This window comes from Oryza glaberrima, chromosome 9, assembly GCF_000147395.1.
Source record: "Oryza glaberrima chromosome 9, OglaRS2, whole genome shotgun sequence".
Classification (NCBI taxonomy): Eukaryota; Viridiplantae; Streptophyta; class Magnoliopsida; order Poales; family Poaceae; genus Oryza; species Oryza glaberrima.
In genome coordinates, this window is record NC_068334.1 from 21,725,224 (window position 1) to 21,745,929 (window position 20,706).

At 43.7% G+C, this 20,706-nt stretch overlaps 2 protein-coding genes across 2 annotated transcripts; both read left to right on the forward strand.

The window, feature by feature from the left end:
- Window positions 1-10,310: 10,310 nt before the first annotated feature.
- Window positions 10,311-15,470, forward strand: LOC127783859 (glucomannan 4-beta-mannosyltransferase 1-like). The gene is made up of 3 exons (XM_052311005.1): window positions 10,311-10,604; window positions 14,022-14,120; window positions 14,206-15,470. Exons 1-3 carry the CDS (start codon window positions 10,311-10,313, stop codon window positions 15,406-15,408), a joined length of 1,596 nt encoding a protein of 531 aa, XP_052166965.1. The 3' UTR covers window positions 15,409-15,470.
- Window positions 15,471-15,842: 372 nt separating this feature from the next.
- On the forward strand, window positions 15,843-17,705 carry LOC127784101 (probable serine/threonine-protein kinase PBL23). The gene is made up of 2 exons (XM_052311291.1): window positions 15,843-16,358; window positions 16,473-17,705. Exons 1-2 carry the CDS (start codon window positions 16,142-16,144, stop codon window positions 17,513-17,515), a joined length of 1,260 nt encoding a protein of 419 aa, XP_052167251.1. The 5' UTR covers window positions 15,843-16,141; the 3' UTR covers window positions 17,516-17,705.
- Window positions 17,706-20,706: the final 3,001 nt, after the last annotated feature.

Consider the following 20,706-nt stretch of genomic DNA (forward strand, 5'->3'; position numbering starts at 1 on the left):
GAGATATTGATTAAAGGGGGGGTGAATAGGCGATTTAAAATTAAATGACACCTAATCAAAACTAACCTAAGTTGTTAGGCTCGGTGAGGAACAAGTCTAACTAAGCAACTAAGTTAAGTTTTGCAATCTTAAGGTGAAAGTGGCTCAAGTCTATCACTAGGAAAGTAAATCACACTTTCTAAGTCTAGTTTAGCAATCCTAAGGTGATATGATCTCTAGTATGTCTCTAGGAATGTAAATTGCACAAATGTAAATGCAACAAGTAAATGAGACAAGGAGACGAGAGATTTTTCACTGAGGTTCGGAAACTCGTCGGTTTCCTACTTTCCATCGAGGCGAGCCCAACTCCACCGCTCAACCACGAAGCCACCGCACGCCCCCTTCGTCAAGGGGTGGGCAAGGTGGGAGCCGGCCTGCGGAGAGGACTACCCAAGCCTTGATCACTCAGGGTAGTTCTTCCTTCACTCCGAAGGTGGTGAACTCCAAACCACTCACAACCGGCGCCGGGCCTCCTCCACAATCTTCTCGGAGAGGTTACCGGGCAACTCCTCCACAAGCCGTCTAGGAGGAAGCAACATCCAAGAGTAACAAGCGATGACGCGGCTCGGAGATGATCAAGTGCCACACTAGCTCTATAATGGAAGCAATGCACTTGACTCTTGGCTAGAACAACCTCCTACAATGGATAAGCACTAAGCTCAAATGTGTGTGAGAGAGGTGCAAGGGATGTATGCAATTGAATTGGGTGCCAAGAAAGACCCCTTGCTGCTGGTGGGGGAGTATTTATACTCCCACCAACCAAAACTAGCCGTTGGGGGCGAAATCCCCCAATTTTGTGTACTGGCGGTCTGACCGGAGGTATGTGGCCGGTCAGACCGTGCTACTCTGCAACGGCTAGTTGTAGCCCTGTCAAAGGGACCCATCGGCCTGGCTGGTCAGACTAACGTTGAGTGGCCGGTCAGACCGGCCTCGGCTCGGTCAGACCGCCCTCAGCTCGGTCTGACCGAATACGGTTCCGTCGGCTCTGTATCGGTCAACCCCGAGGACACCATCCCGGCCTCCAGGGGACCGGTCAGACCGGGCTTTAGCACCGGTCAGACCGCCTCTGTAGGGCCAGTCAGACCGCCACTAGGTGGCTGGTCAGACCGCTAGTGACCTACGGTCAGACCGGCCTCAAGCGCGCGGTTAGACCGGCTCTTGTCAGGCCGAACTCAGTGAATGCAAGTGTGTGTGAAAAGTGAGCACAAGTCTAAATGCAATGACCTAATATAGCAATTAAAATCATCTCTTTGCTATGTCATTACTCCTCTTAATAGTATGGAGAAGCTAAAAATAAACTAGCAAATTTGATCGCCCCTACACCTCGATCAATTTAAAACTAAAGCACTAGTTTTACCGTCTTCTTTTGTTCGCTCCGCGCCATCAATTTTAATCCATCGGTAGTCACTCATGCGCACACACATAATGTGAACCTAACTCAAAAAATATATAGCTCAAAGACAATGGTTAGTCCACAATTAGTGCTTGTCATTAATTACCAAAATTAACAACGGGGGTGTAAGTTCAAGTGCCTTAATTTGGTTTTGGTGATTAATGACAAATCTAATTATATAAGACTAACGTTTTTATGAGCCTTTCTTTGACTAGTCTCATTTGGATATGAAAATAAAAATGATGAGAGGTATGTATCAAACTTCACATATTCTAACTTGGTCTCTCTTGTGGATCCAAAATATAATGTGAGCTCCCTCATTGATCTTGATTGATTATGTGCATATGTGTTCCTTTATATCCATATGTATGCACATCTTGAGGGGGAGCTTATTCTATATTCTGTTTATTATAAGATTTCTATCTTGATTTGAAATCATCTTTCATCTCATCTCTCTATATTGTTTATATCGGGTTATTACCCATCACCAAAGAGAGAAAAGATTTAAAGACCTTGGATTAAACAATTTGTGTAATTGTTACTTTGGTGATAGATGATAAACCAATGTTTATGGGATTAACCTCTCTTTTGCATAAGTTGTCTACTAGGTTATTTCCCGATAATGAGATGTGGAAGACATGCATTCTTTTGTGATGGACCTTAATCATGACAAGGATGAAATGTATGGAGATAAAACGATATGTAGCACTTCTTATCTCCTACTTTTTGATAGGTTCATATATATGATTTCCATGTTATTGATATATAAGTGTGAGACTAATTTTTACTCGAGTCGTATCTTATTTAGTCTCATTTACATTAAGAACATGGAGATCATGAATGTATGTGTTTTATGTTGATCTACATCATTACTACATATGCCTTCTCTATGTGTATAGGATAAACCCCCGTTGGTCATTCTCTAATTATTCATACACTTGCATCTCTGGTATATTTATTTGTATGCATATATTTAGAGGGAGCAAATCCTATACATTTATTGTGCATGTTCTAGATCCATGTTGTTCACCTATTATTTATATCGGATCTTTGCACTTGAGCTTGTATACGAGTATATGACACTTGTGATGTTAATGAATACTCAACAAACATATCCATATCTTTCATATGCAACCGGTTGGTCACCAAGTGGAGGATGACAACCGATTTGTTGGTACTAATGTTCTTCTTTGAGATGTGCAAAGGAATAGGTCTAATTGTGATGAGGCTAATGGATGACACCATGGGTTGATGGTCACCAAGCCAAGGGCATCGCCGTGTCGACAAGAATGAAATCAAGCTTGTGATGAGAAGAAAGTCTTGACAAATGATGGTAAATACCTTGGATAAACTTGGTTGAATCAAATGGTCACAAGTGTTGATCTCAACTCAAGCTTGACCCCAAGATGGATGGCGCAAGGCAAAGGTATAATGTAGCTAAGAATGTTTTCTTAGTCTTTTCCCGGTCTTGGTGTTTGGTGTAGACCGGATTTGCTAGATAGTCGCCGTACTATCAAGAGGGGTCTATGAAGCGGGAGCTTGTGGATGATCTTGTGCCATATTAGTTCATATGCATATAGGTGCATTTGGTGGGCTTGTCTAGCCAAGTGTGATGAGTTTTATCAAGTCCTAAACCAAGAAAGAAGTGGGCATGTCCAATAGGAGTGAGTGACATCTTGTGGGTATGTCCGGTGGATATCCTTTGGAGTGTGAGCCCTTTATCCTTGGCTTAAGTTGTGTTTCTTGGATGGTTTTTTCATGGGTTGGATGGCCCTTTGAATAAGCTTTCCATAGAGTCCAAGAACGCCAAATTCCGAGACCCAAGTCAAGAGATATCGCCGTTTTACTAACGGTCGGTTGAGCTGAAAAGTGACCTGCGGTCTGACCATGGGCATTAGGCCGGTCTGACCGGGCTTGTTAGCCGGTCTGACCGGCGTGGTAAGGCCGGTCTGACCGGCCCCACTAGTCTATTGCACTGGTCTGGTTTTTGGTGGCGATACAGAGCCGCCAGAGCCGCAACCGGTCAGACCGAGCCGACGGCAGTCTGACCGAGCCGTGGACGGTCTGACCGGCCACTACACTGCGGTAAGACCGACCAAGTTGAGTGGGCTCAATGATTGCCCTGTAACGGCTAGTTTTCTAGCCGTTACAAAGTAGTCCGGTCTGACCGGCCTCACAACGGCGGTCTGACCGGCAGAGCACATAGTTGGGGATTTCGGTTCCAACGGCTAGTTTTGGTGGTTGGGGGTATATATACCCACTCCCCAGCAGCAAGGGAAAGGTTTTGGCACTCCATTGCATTATCTTGAACCCTTACAAGAGCTCTCACACCCTTGGGCACTTAGTTTATCTAGTGAGGTGTTAGAGAATGAGTTAAGCCAATCCAAGTGCATTGCTTCATTGTTATAGCTAGTGTGACACTTGATCATCCTTGGCAAGCATCCTAGACTTGTTACTCTTGAAGGTTGCCGCCTGCTAGACGGCTTATGGAGGTGTTGCCCGGTGACCTCTCCGAGGAGATTGTGGAGGAGGCCCGGCGCCGTTTGTGAGTGGTTTGGAGTTCACCACCTTCGGAGTGAAGGAAGAACTACCCTAGTGATCGAGGCTTGGGTAGTCCTCTCCGTGGGCTGGCTCCCACCTTGCCCACCCCTTGACGAAGGGGGCGTGCGGGGCTTTGTGGTTGAGCGGTAGAGTTGGGCTCGCCTCAACAGGGATTAGGAAACCGGCGAGTTTCCGAACCTCAGTGAAAAATTCCTTGTCTCTTGTCTCATTTATTTGTTGCATTTACATTTGTGCAATTTACATTCATAGAGACATATTTGAGCCCATATCACCTAGGTTTGCAAAACTTAACTTAGTTGCTTAGTTAACCTTGCACCTCACCTTGCCTAGCAACTTAGGTTAGTTTTGTTTAAGTGCCATTAAGTTTTAAAACCGCCTATTCACCCCCCTCTAGTCGGCCTCCTTGATCCTACAGGGGGCCTAGATGCTTCAGAGATACATTGGCCCAAGATCCTGCCGCCGCCGAGAGCAACGGATATCGGAGAGAGGCCGAATTCGAGGGAACTTGACGTGTTGATTCCAGTAGGTGGTGATGGTAGCGGTCCCCGGAGGTGGACCAATCTAAACGATATACTCCCTCATTTCCTAAATGTTTGACGCCGTTGACTTTTTTAAACATATTTGACCATTCGTCTTATTCAAAAACTTTTGTGAAATATGTAAAACTATATGTATACATAAAAGTATATTTAACAATGAATCAAATGATAGAGAAAGAATTAATACTTACTTAAATTTTTTGAATAAGACGAATGGTCACACATATTTAAAAAGGTCAACGGCGTCAAATATTTAGGGATGGAGGGAGTATCAAAGAGGCGGCTGAGGACCGGAAGGATGGTGTTACGCGATAAGACTAGAGAGAGAAAGGGATCAAGCGAAGAGGGAGAGAGATCGACCAACTTGATCGAGTCGCTGCTTAGGTTGCTCCACTAAGTGGGTCTCCACATGTGAGCCTTTGGGCTATGGAATACCAGGCCCAATACAGAGAGACAAATGGCAAGAAAAAGGTTAGATCGGTACTTAGTGGAATAGTAAAAGAACTTTAAATCGTCTGGCTATACTTTGAGCCACTTTATATAAGAATAAATCTCAGCAAGTTATATTATATTCACAATGATGCATAATGTAATTTTATTTAAATGTAGGCGCACAAATAACACTTTCTCAGTTGCTGTTTTTTTATAGATAATGTCGTTGACTTTTGATGATGTTTGCACGAAACCCAGTTTGTGCCGGCTAATAAATAATATTGCCAATAAACCCTCAAACATTTAATATATTTTTATTTATAAATACACCCTACTCCTATGTTTACATTTCAATTATTTGGAAAAAAGTACAGACGAGCCCCTAGACATTTAGTATGGAGGGAGGTTAAAGTTGCGCAAATACAAAACTATATACAACTATTGAAAACATATGTGACGATGGGATGATCGAGCCAATTATTTGGAAAAAAGTACATACGAGCCCCTAGACATTTAGGTCTTGTTTGGATCCTCCGGGCTATTAAATAGCCCTCCGGAATCTTGCTATTTAGGATTATTAAACGTAGATTACCGACAAAACCGATTCCATAACCCCTAGGCTATTTTGCGAGACGAATCTAATGATGTATATTAATCCATAATTAGCGGCTGATTACTGTAGCATCACTGTAGCAAATTATGGATTAATATACCTCGTTAGATTCGTCTCGCAAAATAGCCTAGAGGTTATGGAATAGGTTTTGTCAGTAATCTACGTTTAATATTCTTAAATAGCAAGATTCTGAAGGGCTATTAAATAGCCCTCCGGATCCAAACAGGGCCTTAGTATGGAGGGAGGTTAAAGTTGTGCAAATACAAAGCTATATACAACTATTGAAAGCATATGCGACGACGGGATGATCGAGCCTGCACATCTGTAACTTGAGGGAAACAACAACTTATTAATGACAACGGGATGCAACGTGCTCATCGACAAGCGAATTTCGCATTTAGTAAGGAGTGACAAGTGATGGCATGATGCCTGCACATCGGTCGCGTGTACCATCATCACCCTTGTAGGGGAAGGGCATGGGTTGTTAGGCGACTCGGGTGACTACCGTAATAAATTTGTATCTGTCACGATCCCACATGAATCTCACTGGTGAACACAAGCACAGGAGCAATATATACTCTCCAACTCTGTGTATCAAGTTCAGGGATACAAATTGGAAGAACTAGCAGCAGAGATTGGGAAGAGAAGCAGGGGGTAAAGGGAATCAGAGAAACACGGAGTAGGGGATTAGAGGAGAAATCAAGAGGAGGAAGAAGAGGCCACAGCCATCAGGTTCTAATTCATCAATGCCTTCTCTCACTGCCACGGTTGGTATTTATACTTCTTGGTTGCTTGCACCTTTAGTATGTGAGCTAGGCCAAGCCCATTTGTCCAGCAGCCCATGCAGCCCACCAGATACATGACATTCCTCCCTCCTTAAAAATCGACTTGTCCCCAAGTCGATGCAACAACTTCTGCTGTAGATAGCCATCAAGGAATTGTTGAGAAGAAGAATTCCAAGATTCCAAGGCCTTCTCAGTTTCAGCACTTGAGCTCTGGTCTCATACATTTGATATGATTTCTTGTACATAAGTTGATGCAGCAGCACTTGTAAATGGGTTCTTTTGTCAGTAGGAACATAACCTATGCCTTTCCTTCTAAGAGAATGTTTGCCCAGTAAACAACTTGCTGTAAGTTTGAGCTAAAATGAACTTGGTGCTTGACAAGAATTTAGAACTTGACCACACTTGTGTAAAACATGACAAGAAGAGCTTGTTTGAATGTTCAGAGCTATATTGCTGCTTGCAAATTGCCTATCTGAACTTCTGCACATAAGGTATGCAACCCTGAAATTGGATTCTTTACTCCCTTGGATTGAAACACTATCAGGCAAAAATCTCCAAAACTTTGCATTATACGTGGTAACCGATCCAAGGAACTGCACCAAAGTGAGAGCAAACAATAGCCAGACCTTCACACCAGATAATCCAATAGGAAAGACAATTTGCAGTGGTCGTGGTGGTGGTTGCTGCCTGTCCTTCCTAACATGCAAGAGAGTAACCAGGTTACTGCCTCCAGGGTCCCAGGGTGCTTGCAAATGATCGGCAAGGGCCATTCTAACCACCAAAGGAGAGTACTGCTTTGCACCTGCCTGGAACAGCTGCATATCCTCTTGTCCAGAATGGCAATCAAACAAATTGATTCTTGCCAGCAACCTCCAGAATTCAGCATTGAATTGGAGAGATGATACTTCATGCGAATTCAACCACAATAAATCAGTTCTGATCTTATGAGGAGGTGGTGGCCATGGTGATTTCTCCATATTCGGCATGCATAAATTCCACACAAATTGATCCATAGTTTTACTACCAACCCAATGCATCCTCCTAAACAATTGTGCTTTTGCTTCCATTAATGATATTGATCCCTCAGTCAACAGATTCCAAAGATTCCAGGATGCCCTTTTGCTTACCATACACAGACTTAGATCTTGCTCAAAGCGATTCTTTTCATATTGTGCAATCAAGGCCATGTGTTTTGTCAGCAAGAACTTGCAGTGACTTTGTGCTAACTCCCAAGCATTATCACAACTGAACCAAGACTCATTCCATTTGTCAGGTGAAAGTCTGGGTTGTAGGAAATTCACCACAACACCTTTGTTATTTTGTTTTATTTGAGGATCATGCCACAGTTCTAGCTGCTGCTCAACAATAGAACCTTTGCTCTTGGCTTGTAGAGGGGGTGGCCATGGTTGGAGAGGCTGAAATACCACCACACTTCCGCTGCCTGAATGCAACCATGGATCAGGCCATGGCGAGGGCCGAGAACCTAAATAGACCTGATCGCTGTACAATGGAACTGCCACTCTCCAAAGTGGTACTGGTGGAGAGCTAACTCTACATACTGAGCCCAATACAAAGCAATGTTATGGCACTTCCAACGTAGATGGAACCAACGAGAGACTGTTAACACCAAGGTCATGGCTTAGACACCCAATCAAGATCCTGGAAGGAATTGCATTGAGGGCTAACCATGGATCTCTGAAGCATAAATTCACAGAAGTAAACTTGGTATCCACTTCAATGAGCTCAGTTCTCTCATCGTTGGCCATGTCTTTGCCATCATCATCAACCAACTGATTCTTCCCCTTCATTGAACACTCGATGGTTGTTCCCATGCCAAGCTTGGCTGAGTCAACATGGTTAGTTGGGCCAGCCTCAGCACTGACCTCCAATGCAATGGTAGTTGGACTAGTGTTGGCGCTCAACACTGCCACATCTCTAGTGGAATCCTTGTTCTCGGATAAATCCACCTTGGTGTCGCGAAATGCCTCCAAAATCCGATCGATCCTAGTGCACAGGTCTTGAATGGCCTTGCCTGCGTTCTCCACCACCTTGTCCATGCTAGCCTCAGCCTCCATGGCCTCGGTGAGCGAAGCCGACGTTGCTGTGACTGCTGATTTGGTTGAGGCCGCAGATGGGCTCATGGTGGCCGGGAACACGTGTTCCAGAGTAGTAGGAGTGCTCTGGGTATCAGACTTTGTGGTGGCACATCCTGGTACTTGCATCGAACACTTGGTGGGCGCAATGTCGGCTCTGTCTTCGAGCAAGGTAGACACATGTTGCACATCCAACACGCAGCCCCCGTCGTAGATATTGCGGCCGTGGAGTTCAGCCTGAGCCCACTCTGCGTCGAAGGTCGTCCGAAACCAAACAATTGCCTCCACATGCCATGCATCGACCACAAGCATCTGCACCACCACTACTCCGTAGGGATTGAAGACTTGATGCATCACATTGGTAGACACAGGGTAGATGAGGTGGTTCACTTGGACATGGAGTGCAGCACCTGCAGCAGTTCCTAACCGGCTTGGCATTTCATCGAACACCTGACGGGCGCCTCCGACACTGTCACCTCCATGGCTCAAATCCTGGCCCCAACAGTCGTCACTGCCACCATGTGTCGTCCACTGCATCTCCCAGATCGGAATCCCATGAATCGACTACTCTGATACCATATTGTCACGATCCCACATGAATCTCACTGGTGAACACAAGCACAGGAGCAATATATCCTCTCCAACTCTGTATATCAAGTTCAGGGATACAAATTGGAAGAACTAGCAGCAGAGATTGGGAAGAGAAGCAGGGGGTAAAGGGAATCAGAGAAACACAGAGAAGGGGATTAGAGGAGAAATCAAGAGGAGGAAGAAGAGGCCACAGCCATCAGGTTCTAATTTATCGATGTCTTCTCTCACTGCCACGGTTGGTATTTATACTTCTTGGTTGCTTGCACCTTCAGTATGTGAGCTAGGCCAAGCCCATTTCTCCAGCAGCCCATGCAGCCCACCAGATACATGACAGTATCATTGTCGGTTCACAACATGAATCGTGGTAATTCAGTAAATAAATTGGAATGTATGAAACAAGGAGAAGTTAGCTTGCAGTAAGTCCCTCGGCCCCTTCGACCCTTGCATTCCTTCCCCTCCCACGATCCATCCTCCCTCCCCTTCCCCACAACCACCGCAATCATTGCCGCCGCATCACCAAGCGAGGAGGTCATCAGTTGCATCGGATCTGCGACCTTCTCAACCTGCTAGCTGTTTGGATCGGGCTGGCTAGAGTGAGGTTGCTAGCCATCTCTTGTTTAAGGGATTTGTCTTCTCGTAGAAGTTGTAAGTGTTACTTCTTTGATGTATGTGCATATCTTTGAGGTATCCCGTATTTAGTGTAACGGCAAATTCAACTCTAGATTTAAACAGAGATTAATTAAACAAATGCATGTTCCTTTTTTTAGGGGGGGAAAATGGATCTGACTTGTGAGATATATATATATAATGTAAAGGAAACGATCTATGCGTGCGTGTACTAATTAAGAGGTTTACATGAGAATTATACTCCCTCTATCCCAAAATATAAGCATTTTTAGCTATGAATCTAGACAACTATGTGTCTAAATTTATAGCCAAAAGTTACTATATTTTAGGACGGACGTAGTAGGTAGCAGCAGTCTCAAACATGTCTTCTGAGTAGGCACCTAGCTGTATGGCAATGGTAGGCTACATATGACAATAAAGGTGTACGTATGTATATATGTATAGAAATAGAACAGGCGGGTCATCAGCTCCTGGGCGGTCAAATCCAAGTCGAAGGGCGCCCGGGGAACTGATCGATCATATCGATTAATTGATCATATATACTGTACTCCTGTATATCGATATATTCGATCGGCTGGTACGTTGATCAATTAATTAATTTAAGTAAGATCGATCAAGCTAGGCAGGTCGGTCCGGATGATGAGCGGCGGGTTGGCATGGGCATGGCGGGCAGTGCGGTGCGGGGTGGTGTTGCCGACGCTGCAGCTGGCCGTCTACGTCTGCGTCGCCATGTCGATCATGCTCTTCCTCGAGCGACTCTACATGGCGCTCGTCGTCGCCGCCCTGTGGCTGATTCGCCGCCGCCGCCGCCGCAGCAACAGGAGGGAGCAGGACGACGATGGCGCTGAAAACGACCAGCTGCTGCAGGACCCGGAGGCGGCCAACAGCCCCATGGTCCTGGTGCAGATCCCCATGTTCAATGAGAAACAGGTCAGTAGTAATCTGTGCGTGCTACCTCTTGCTATACTGTACTGTACTGTACTGTACTGTATATACGTCCTCTTTAATTTCTTGGCTTTTCCCGACCCAACACTTTTACTCCTATCGATCCATCCACCATCTCTCACTGCCACCGCCTAGCCGCCTACACTTGTATATGTACATACCACACCACGCTGGGAAACAGCAATGCATATGTGTAACATTAATTAATTAACACACACATATACTAATTAATTAAGCGATCGAGCAACCAGAACGTACAATTAATCAAGCTTGGCCTGCGGTCGGCCGCGGCGGCGATCCCCCAGCTGCGCGCTGCCGCGCCTGTGGTTTCTATTCCTCATGCAAAATGCCTGATTTCTTCTCTTCTTCCTCTTCTTCTTTTTTTTTTAAAAAAAAAACGAACTTCACATGTAGTACATTGTTAGTTCGCGCAAATGCATGGTCAGTTGGGTGCGTTCATGCTGAACTTGCTCTCCGTGCTTCCACTACATGCTTGTCCACGTCGTCTAATGTAAAGTAAGAAATTAATTATATATACACGCAAAACAAATCAGCTAGCTAGTATGAAAAGTGCATTTATAATATATGCATGGTACTGCAACAGTATATATGTCAACTATAGGAGTGCACGTCATTACATCTCGAAACAAACAAACTAGTACTTAACGATGATATACATATATTGCGCCTGGATGCATATCCTATACAGTACTGCTGATGCAGTAGCAGAGGCTGACATATAGTTCCGGGTCCACACGTCAGCCACTGCTACTGCACCAGCAGTATTGCAGAAAATCTCCATTGATTGCGCCTGGCCCACGCATCATCACTACTGTCATGTTTCCTTTCTGGTTTTTTTTTGCTTCCCAGCCGTACCGATCTTCGTTTCTAGACAACTACTTTATCTATTTCACATTAATTATAATATATACTTTAGATTTTGAACATATTTATATATGAATTAATGTGTTTGTGTCCAAATTTATATGGATATATCCCATCTAAAAATATTATATGAACACTAGTGAGCCTAGATGACAAATAAATAAATCAAAACATGTTGTAGCATGAAACAGAGAAAGCACCATGATACGCACCTTTAGAAGCATGCAAAAATCAATTTTTGTAGTGCCTAGATCGCTAGCTAGCTCGTGCGAAACGACCGAATAGACACATATGATGCACTAACTAACAAAAGCACATGCAGAAAGTAGATTTTAAGATCTAAGGAAGATAGGTTTTTATCCATCGAGGAGACATCTCTTACCATCTAAATAGTCATATTTTTTTTTAAAAAATGATAAGATAAATTAATATGAGACATATCACTTTACAATATATGCAAGATCAAATTTGACTTCTACGAGTTGTAAAAAATAATAAATTAAACTGAAATCAGTTAATGTGAATCCACAATTTTATTTGATATTTTTGTTATAATTTTTAGAAATTAAATTTGAACTTGCATGTTTGTGTATTGAGAAAATGATATTATCAAAAAATATAAACTTGAAGTGCATGAAAATATATGCTTTCCCAGCTTGAAAATATATATTTGATCTATCTCATGAAAAATGAGATTATCCTCTCTAGGGATGAAAATATATACTTCATCCGTTTCATATTATAAGACATTTTAGCATTACTCACATTCATATATGTGTTAATGAATCTAGACATATATATATACATATATATATATATATGTCTAGATTCATTAACATCTATATGAATGTGAACAATGCTCGAAAGTCTTATAATATGAAATAGAGGGAGTACTTTCCCAGCTTGAAGTGCATGTGCAAGAATATATATATAAAAATCAAAACAGCAAATTCAACTATGTACATAAAATACACTTCTCTGGTCTAGATAATTTGCTACTCTCTCCGGCTGGTCTAAAAGAATCTATTATATCAATAAAGTAATAGAAAAAAGAGCCCCCAAGTTCGCTCTTACGGTCTAAAAATTCCCACATTAATCCAAAAAAATAATAAAAAAAATAAAAATAGAAGATTAGTTAAAAACTGAAGAAAGAAAAAAAAAGAAACTCTGAATCGGACAACCGGTAAAAAAAAGAAGGAAAACCTAATCATACTACACACTGGAAACTGAATAAAGAAAAAAAAGACATTAAGAAACTTGAATCGGACAATCGGTAAAAAAAAGGAAAACCTAAACATACTCTACACGGGAAAAACTGGAAACGGACAATGTTTTGGGGATGCGGAAAAAATAGAAATAGATTAGGATTAGTTAAAAACTGAAGAAAGAAAAAAAAAGGCATATTAAGAAATATCTATCTATTAACTTATTAAAGGAATAGAAAAAGAAGCCTCCACGTTCGCTCTCACGGCCTAGAAATTCCCACATTAATCAGAGAAAAAGAAAAACATAGTCCATATAGAAATACAATTTAGAAATAGTTGAAATTCGTAATTAAAAAATAAGAAATATTGGAAGAGAAGACTAGAGTCCATATAGAAATACAATTGAGAAACAATAGAAATTCGGAATTAAAAATAAGGAATATTACAAGTAGAGTATAGAGTCCATATAGAAATACAATTAAGAAATAATAGAAATTTGGAATTAAAATAAGGAATATTAGAAGTAAAGTATATAGTCCATACAGAAATACAATTAAGAAATAATAGACATTCGGAATTAAAAATAAGGAATATTAGAAGTAGAGTATAGAGTCCATATAAGAATTTAAAACTAACTAAAATTCAGAATAAACATAATAAAATTAAAATTAGAGTTTAGAGTTCGTATAAAAATATAATTTACAAATAACTAAAATTCAAAATTAAAAAAACATGGGAAGAGGAGTCTAAAGTCAATATAAGAATACAATTTAGAAGTAACTTAAATTCGAAATTAAAAATTAAAGAATATTGAAAGATGAGTTTAGAGTCCACATAGAAATACAATTAGAAATAATAAAAATTCAGAATTAAAAATAAATAATATTGAAAGAAGAGCCTAAAGTCCACATAGGAATATAATTTACAAATAACTAAAATTTGATATTAAAAATAATTAATAACTAACATGTATATAAAAAACAATATGAATATTATACATGAATATTATACATTAGTAGTTTTGTAAAGGTAGTACAATATTTAAAATAATGTTTTCATTTTAATATATTTGAATAATACATTGAGAAAACATATATGTAATTATATGATAGAAAATATAATAATGCTAGCCGCGCAATCTGCGCGGGCCACTACGCTAGTTAATATAATATATGTCAATTTCCACAGTAATTATATAGTGCTAGTATATTGTCCAGAACAGAACATGAAATTAATGTGCATATATATGAAGAGTTGGTTTTACCAAATCGATCTGGCCTAATAAAACAGGGGTGTACGGTGCAATGCGCAGGTTTACCGGCTTTCTATCGGTGCCGCGTGTGGGATGACATGGCCATCTGACAAGCTGGTGATTCAGGTGCTGGATGACTCTACAGATCCAGCCATAAGGGTACGTACGTCTGTGTTTCATACAGTATATACTAGTAATTTGGAAAGAGGAAATTAATTAGAGAACATATATATAATGATTGCAGGAGATGGTGGAGGGAGAGTGCGGGCGATGGGCGGGGAAGGGCGTGAGCATAAGGTACGAGAACAGGCGGAACAGGAGCGGGTACAAGGCGGGGGCGATGCGGGAGGGGCTGCGGAAGGCGTACGCGAGGGAGTGTGAGTTGGTGGCCATCTTCGACGCAGACTTCCAGCCGGACGCCGACTTCCTCCTGCGCACAGTGCCGGTGCTGGTGGCGGACCCGGGGGTGGCGCTGGTGCAGGCGAGGTGGCGGTTCGTGAACGCGGACGAGTGCCTTCTGACCCGCATCCAGGAGATGTCGCTGGACTACCACTTCCGCGTGGAGCAGGAGGTGGGGTCGGCGTGCCACGGCTTCTTCGGGTTCAACGGCACGGCGGGCGTGTGGCGGGTGCGAGCCCTGGAGGAGGCGGGCGGGTGGAAGGAGCGGACGACGGTGGAGGACATGGACCTGGCGGTGCGGGCGAGCCTGAGGGGGTGGCGGTTCGTGTACGTGGGGCACGTCGGGGTGCGGAACGAGCTGCCCAGCACGCTGCGCGCGTACCGGTACCAGCAGCACCGGTGGTCGTGCGGCCCCGCCAACCTGTTCCGCAAGATTTTCCTCGAGGTCCTCACCAGCCCCACCGCCCGCGTGTCCCCCTGGAAGAAGCTCCACCTCCTCTACGACTTCTTCTTCCTCCGCAAGCTCGTCGCCCACCTCCTCACCTTCTCCTTCTACTGCGTCGTCATCCCCGCCTGCGTCCTCGCCGGTTCCGACCACGTCCGCCTCCCCAAGTACGTCGCCCTCTACGTCCCCGCCGCCATCACCCTCCTCAACGCCGCCTGCACCCCGCGCTCCTGCCATCTCCTCATCTTCTGGATCCTCTTCGAGAACGTCATGTCCATGCACCGGACCAAGGCCACGCTCATCGGCCTGCTCGAGGCCACCCGCGCCAACGAGTGGGTCGTCACCGACAAGCGAGGCAACGCCAACCCCAAGCACCAGCAGCCAGCTAATACCACCACCAGGCCTGGGAGGAAGACCACCACCAGCTCCAGCCGCACAAGCTTCTTCAATAATGACGTCCATGTCGCCGAGATCCTCCTGGGGGCCTGCCTGCTCTACTGCGCCCTCTACGACATCGCCTACGGCCGCGACAGCTTCTACATCTACCTGCTCCTCCAGTCGGCCGCCGCCTTCATCGTCGGCTTCGGCTACGTCGGGACCTAGCAGCTACTACTACTCTTACTCTACATGCATCCATGTATAATTCCATCCATTATATTCCTGCATACAAACCTCAATTATATCCATCGATTGGCTGTCAAGTTAACTACTACTCCACTCATCAGCAACAGTATGCACAGCCTGCCACTGGGCACCGGTAATATATACATATATATATTTACCCAATAAATAAATAAATAAATAAAATACTACTACTACGTACACTACATGGATCGATAGATAACTGCAGGCAGTCTTAATATAGTTGGCGTTGCCAGGCCAAGGCCGGCATGCGGTTGGTTGTGTTTCTGGCTCAGATTAGGAGCCATCCAAAAAAACAGAGCACCTCTGCTTTTTGTTTTTTTCATCGGAACAAATAATAATAATAAACTAATAACGGACGAATTAATTTACCCCATCCATTCCAATGGGCAATGCCAGAAAGGTTATTAAGCAATCGGATTTCCCCATTCCATTCGCGCGCGCGCGCCTCGCTCGTCGGCAGTTTGTACGTACGGTACAAGCTCGCCGTCCGGCGATCATCCTTGATAATCTCAATTAAAATTATACATCCCTTTGTTATCGATCATCGATCATCAGATTGGTGGCTGGCTGGCTAGGCCTTATCAGTTTGGAACCGGATGCTGGTTGAGGAGCAGAGTTGGAGGATCATCCATCTGGTTCCAGGATTCGTTCCTGCTGGCGTTGGTGGAGGGCCCAGCACACCATAAATATAATGGGCATCTTCTGCTGCTTCCAGTCCGAGGACAGAGGAGGCGAGGGGGACGGCGATGGCGACGGAGCGCCTCCCTCGACCTCCTCTAGCGGCTGCAGCAACAGCAGCAGCAGCAGCAAGAAGAAGAATTTAGCGTCGGAGCGGAGCCTGGGCGGGAGCAGCAGGGACAACAACAGCAACCTGGTGAACCTGGTGAACGAGATCGTGGCAGAGTCAGGTATCGTATGTACTCCTAGTTAGTTAGCTAAGCTACTCCATATATTTACATTTTCGGAATACAACAAACAAAGAAACAGACATTGTATATTTTCATGGATAAATGAATGGACAGTGACTTACCGGCACAAGCGCGTGGCGGACGAGATCCTGAAGATCGGCAAGGGGAAGGTGACGGCGCGGGCGTTCACGTACGGCGAGCTGTCGGAGGCGACGGGCGGGTTCAGGGCGGAGTCGCTGCTGGGGGAGGGAGGGTTCGGGCCGGTGTACCGGGGGAGGCTGAGCATCAAGGGGACGGTGACGGAGGCGGCGGTGAAGCAGCTGGACCGGAACGGGATGCAGGGGAACCGGGAGTTCCTTGTGGAGGTGCTGATGCTGAGCCTGCTGGCGGAGCACCCAAACCTGGTGACGCTGCTGGGGTACTGCACCGACGGCGACCACCGCATCCTGGTGTACGAGTACATGGCCCGCGGCTCCCTGGAGGACCACCTGCTTGACCTGCCCCCTGGCGCCGCGGCTCTGGACTGGACCACTCGGATGCGCATCGCCCAGGGCGCCGCCCGCGGCCTTGAGCACCTGCACGACGCTGCTCGTCCCCCCGTCATCTACCGCGACTTCAAGGCCTCCAACATCCTCCTCGACTCCTCCTTCCAGGCCCGCCTCTCCGACTTCGGCCTCGCCAAGGTCGGCCCCGTCGGCGACAAGACCCACGTCTCCACCCGCGTCATGGGCACCTACGGCTACTGCGCCCCCGAGTACGCTCTCACCGGCAAGCTCACCACCTGCTCCGACGTCTACAGCTTCGGCGTCGTCTTCCTCGAGATCATCACCGGCCGCCGCGCCATCGACATGGCCCGCCCTCACGATGAGCAGAACCTCGTCCAGTGGGCCGCCCCGCGCTTCAAGGACAAGAAGCTCTTCGCCGACATGGCCGACCCCTTGCTCCGCGGCGCCTACCCCACCAAGGGCCTCTACCAGGCCCTCGCCATCGCCGCCATGTGCCTCCAGGAGGACGCCGCCATGCGCCCTGCCATCAGCGACGTCGTCACCGCGCTCGAGTACCTCACCGTCGCCGGCGCCTCCTCCGAGCCTGCCCCTCGTCCCCAGAAGCTGCAGCCGCCGGAGGACGACGACGATGACCAACGCCCCGCCGCATAATCAATCATATCGATCGTCTCTCTCTCTCTCTCTCTCTATACATGTACTACCACTATCTATATAATATGTCATATACTTCTACTTCACTTATACAGTATATAGCTACAGTACCTACCTACATACATGCTAGCTTAATTTACGCACGTATGCATATACACTCGATCGATACGATTGACTGTCCTTACCCCTGATTGCTGTCCTTAATTAATTTGCTAATATAACTATATAGTATACTAGTTAGGAGTAATTAATATAATTACGACCAGTTAGTACGTAGTTTTAATCAACTGAAATTTTAATTTGATGATCAACTGATCGATGCCCGGTGGCTGATCCAAGCGCCTTGGGTTCTGCACCAACAAATCAAAGGTCCTAAACCTGTAAATGCTAGTAGCAAGTTGACGCATGGATATGCTTAGGGCAGTCCTAACCCCACCTAGGATGGTGTCTATGGTATTAACTATATTGTCATGTAAGGTTTTTAGCTTATGTGACACTATATTAACTAAGAGAAAGAGTGAAGAGAGAAAGAAATTGGATCTCATGCAAGACAGCTTCAACACGAGAACCTATACACTAGACACTATCAAGTTTTGCATTGGAAGAGAATAGTGTCTTCATAATAGATGAAGAATAAATATTATTGGTAGAGAAGAGATATGATGTATTTATTAATGACCAATTTTAAGAAACCATGGGTTGTAGAGTGTAGTTTCTATTGTGATGTCTTATTGACATGGCATCATAGATACTGCTTATGGACACTATGGGTTGGAACTGCCCTTAGAGCAAGTTTAATAGTATAGACAATTACTAGCTCCAATTCACTTATAGCCAACTTAATAGCCAATTCATACAATAGTTATATACTACACTATTAATATCTGGTCCCACTTGTCATACATACACTACGTCTTGGAGTCCGTGCTACAGCTGGCTACAAATCTGTAGCCCATTGCCCTTCTCTCTCATCTTTTATCTCTTTAAAATATGTTTGCAGCTGGCTTATAGCCTGCTATTGTACCTGCTCTTAGGCTGTGTTTGAGGAGAATGAGATAGAGAAGATTGGGAAGATACGCAAAACGAGGTGAGTCATTAGTACATGATTAATTGAATATTAACTATTTTAAACTTCAAAAATGGATTAATGTGATTTTTTAAAGCAACTTTTCTATAGAAAATTTTTGCAAAAAGCGCACCGTTTAGTAGTTTGAAAAGCGTGCGCGCGGAAAACGAGTGAAATCTCCCTATCTCTCTCTCCTGAAAGAACCCAGCCTTAGGCTATGTTTGAGGGAGAGGAGATTGAGAAGATTGGGAAGATATGGAAAACGAGGTGAGCCATTAGCGCATGATTAATTGAGTATTAACTATTTTAAACTTTAAAAATAGATTAATATGATTTTTTAAAGTAACTTTCATATAGAAATTTTTTACAAAATACACACCGTTTAGTAGTTTGGGAAGCGTGCGCGCAGAAAACGAAACAAACATTCTCCCATTGTTCCCCAATCGAACGCAGCCTTAGTGTACATCGAATTGTCGTCAGCAGAATTAATTTGAATGATGATCTATCAATGGATCGATCTGATTAGTTTAGTTGCGTAATACGCCACAGGCCAGCAGAGTAGTCAACTGGCAGCTAACATACGTGTCACATGACCAGTTAGCCGCAGTAGTCTTGAGCCGCCAATTTGGAACTCTCTTGTGGTACTAGTATAAATTAATTATATCGTGTGGAAATTATTAAGATGAGACTGCAGCAGGCCAACAACCTGCAGAATTCTTCTTCTTCCTCCTCCAATTCTTCTTAGCCTGGGTTTATTTCACGCTTTCAATTTTAGTTAAAATTAAAACGATATGACAAAAAAGTTAAAAGTTTATATGAGTAGAAAAATTTAATGTAATAGAAAAAGTTAAAAGTTTGAAAAAAAATTAGGATCTACACGGTGTTACGCTTTTACGCGTACAACGACCGGCCACCTGCAGTACATGCTGACCATGTAATATACTATAATTTCCAATTAAGCAGGCAAGCAGGTGTAAATAAGCTTAATTACTATTTGAAAATTATATTATTACTTAATTGAAAAGAAAACAGGTGCTAGTTTAATTACCAGCTCCTCCTCTTGACGACAGCAGCAAAGGTGTGGCCGAGGCGGCGAGGCACATAGATAGGGGCGGGCAAGCTTGGCTTGGATCGATCTTGAGTGGATAGATCAACTAGAAGGGCGTAGCGGCAACGGCGTTGGGCGGGACCTAAGATCTGACATGTGTACGTGGCGAAGGGCAAAAGTACACGGCATTGGAATGGATGACATATTATCAAATTTCTCGCAAATGATCGAGCAACCTAAGAGACAAAGTCAATCGAATTGAAATGTCCGCGTATAGTGGAAGTGGGATTGCACTATACTCGTATTAGGTAGATGCACGGACGGACGTAATACAAACGCTAGTTGACAGTTCCAATTAATCGTTCATGCGACCCAATTGATTTAGTTCTAAACTTTCGCTCCATACTACAACCTTCTCATTTTTCTATTATCACGTTTTCTTAACCGCTAAACGGTGGATTTTATATAAAAGAAAAAGAAATACTCCCTCATTTTTATAAGATATTTTTGACTTTGGTCAAAGTCAAATTGTTTCAAGTTTGACCAAGTTTATAGAAAAAAATAGTAATATTTTCGACACAAAATAAATTTATTATAAAAATACATTTAATTATTATTTTAATAAAATTAATTTGGTAATGTAAATATTATTATAATTGTTTATAAACTTAGCTAAATTTAAAATAGTTTGACTTTGACCAAAGTCAAAACATCTTATAACCTGAAATGGAGGGAGTATATTTATAGATTTTTTAAAAAAAATAAATCTATTTTCTAAATATATAATAATTCATACTTACTTAATCAAGCATGCGTATATATTTAGAAATGGTCTGATGGATTGAGTGAGTCGTACTTAAGGACTAGAGCTATGAGCAGTGTGAACGGATAGACGTGCCATCACAAATAATATAATGTATTTATTTTTTTATGAAGAAAAAGAAGGAGCAAAAATGAAAAATAAGAAAAAAAGACAATAATAATTAGTAGGAGTACCTACCAACCGTGGACTAGTATTACCTGCTGACCAACCGACCTTGCAAAGGAGGCTTATATATATACTCCAGTAAAAGCTGC

What these genes read in the sequence shown, in the direction of transcription:
- LOC127783859 (XM_052311005.1), top strand. Translation starts at nt 10,311, where the DNA reads ATGATGAGCGGCGGGTTGGCATGGGCATGGCGGGCAGTGCGGTGCGGG. An exon ending in CCATGTTCAATGAGAAACAG is followed by an intron (nt 10,605 to 14,021) that starts GTCAGTAGTAAT and finishes TGCAATGCGCAG; the next exon opens with GTTTACCGGCTTTCTATCGG. An exon ending in CTACAGATCCAGCCATAAGG is followed by an intron (nt 14,121 to 14,205) that starts GTACGTACGTCT and finishes TAATGATTGCAG; the next exon opens with GAGATGGTGGAGGGAGAGTG.
- LOC127784101 (XM_052311291.1), top strand. Translation starts at nt 16,142, where the DNA reads ATGGGCATCTTCTGCTGCTTCCAGTCCGAGGACAGAGGAGGCGAGGGG. An exon ending in CGAGATCGTGGCAGAGTCAG is followed by an intron (nt 16,359 to 16,472) that starts GTATCGTATGTA and finishes ATGAATGGACAG; the next exon opens with TGACTTACCGGCACAAGCGC.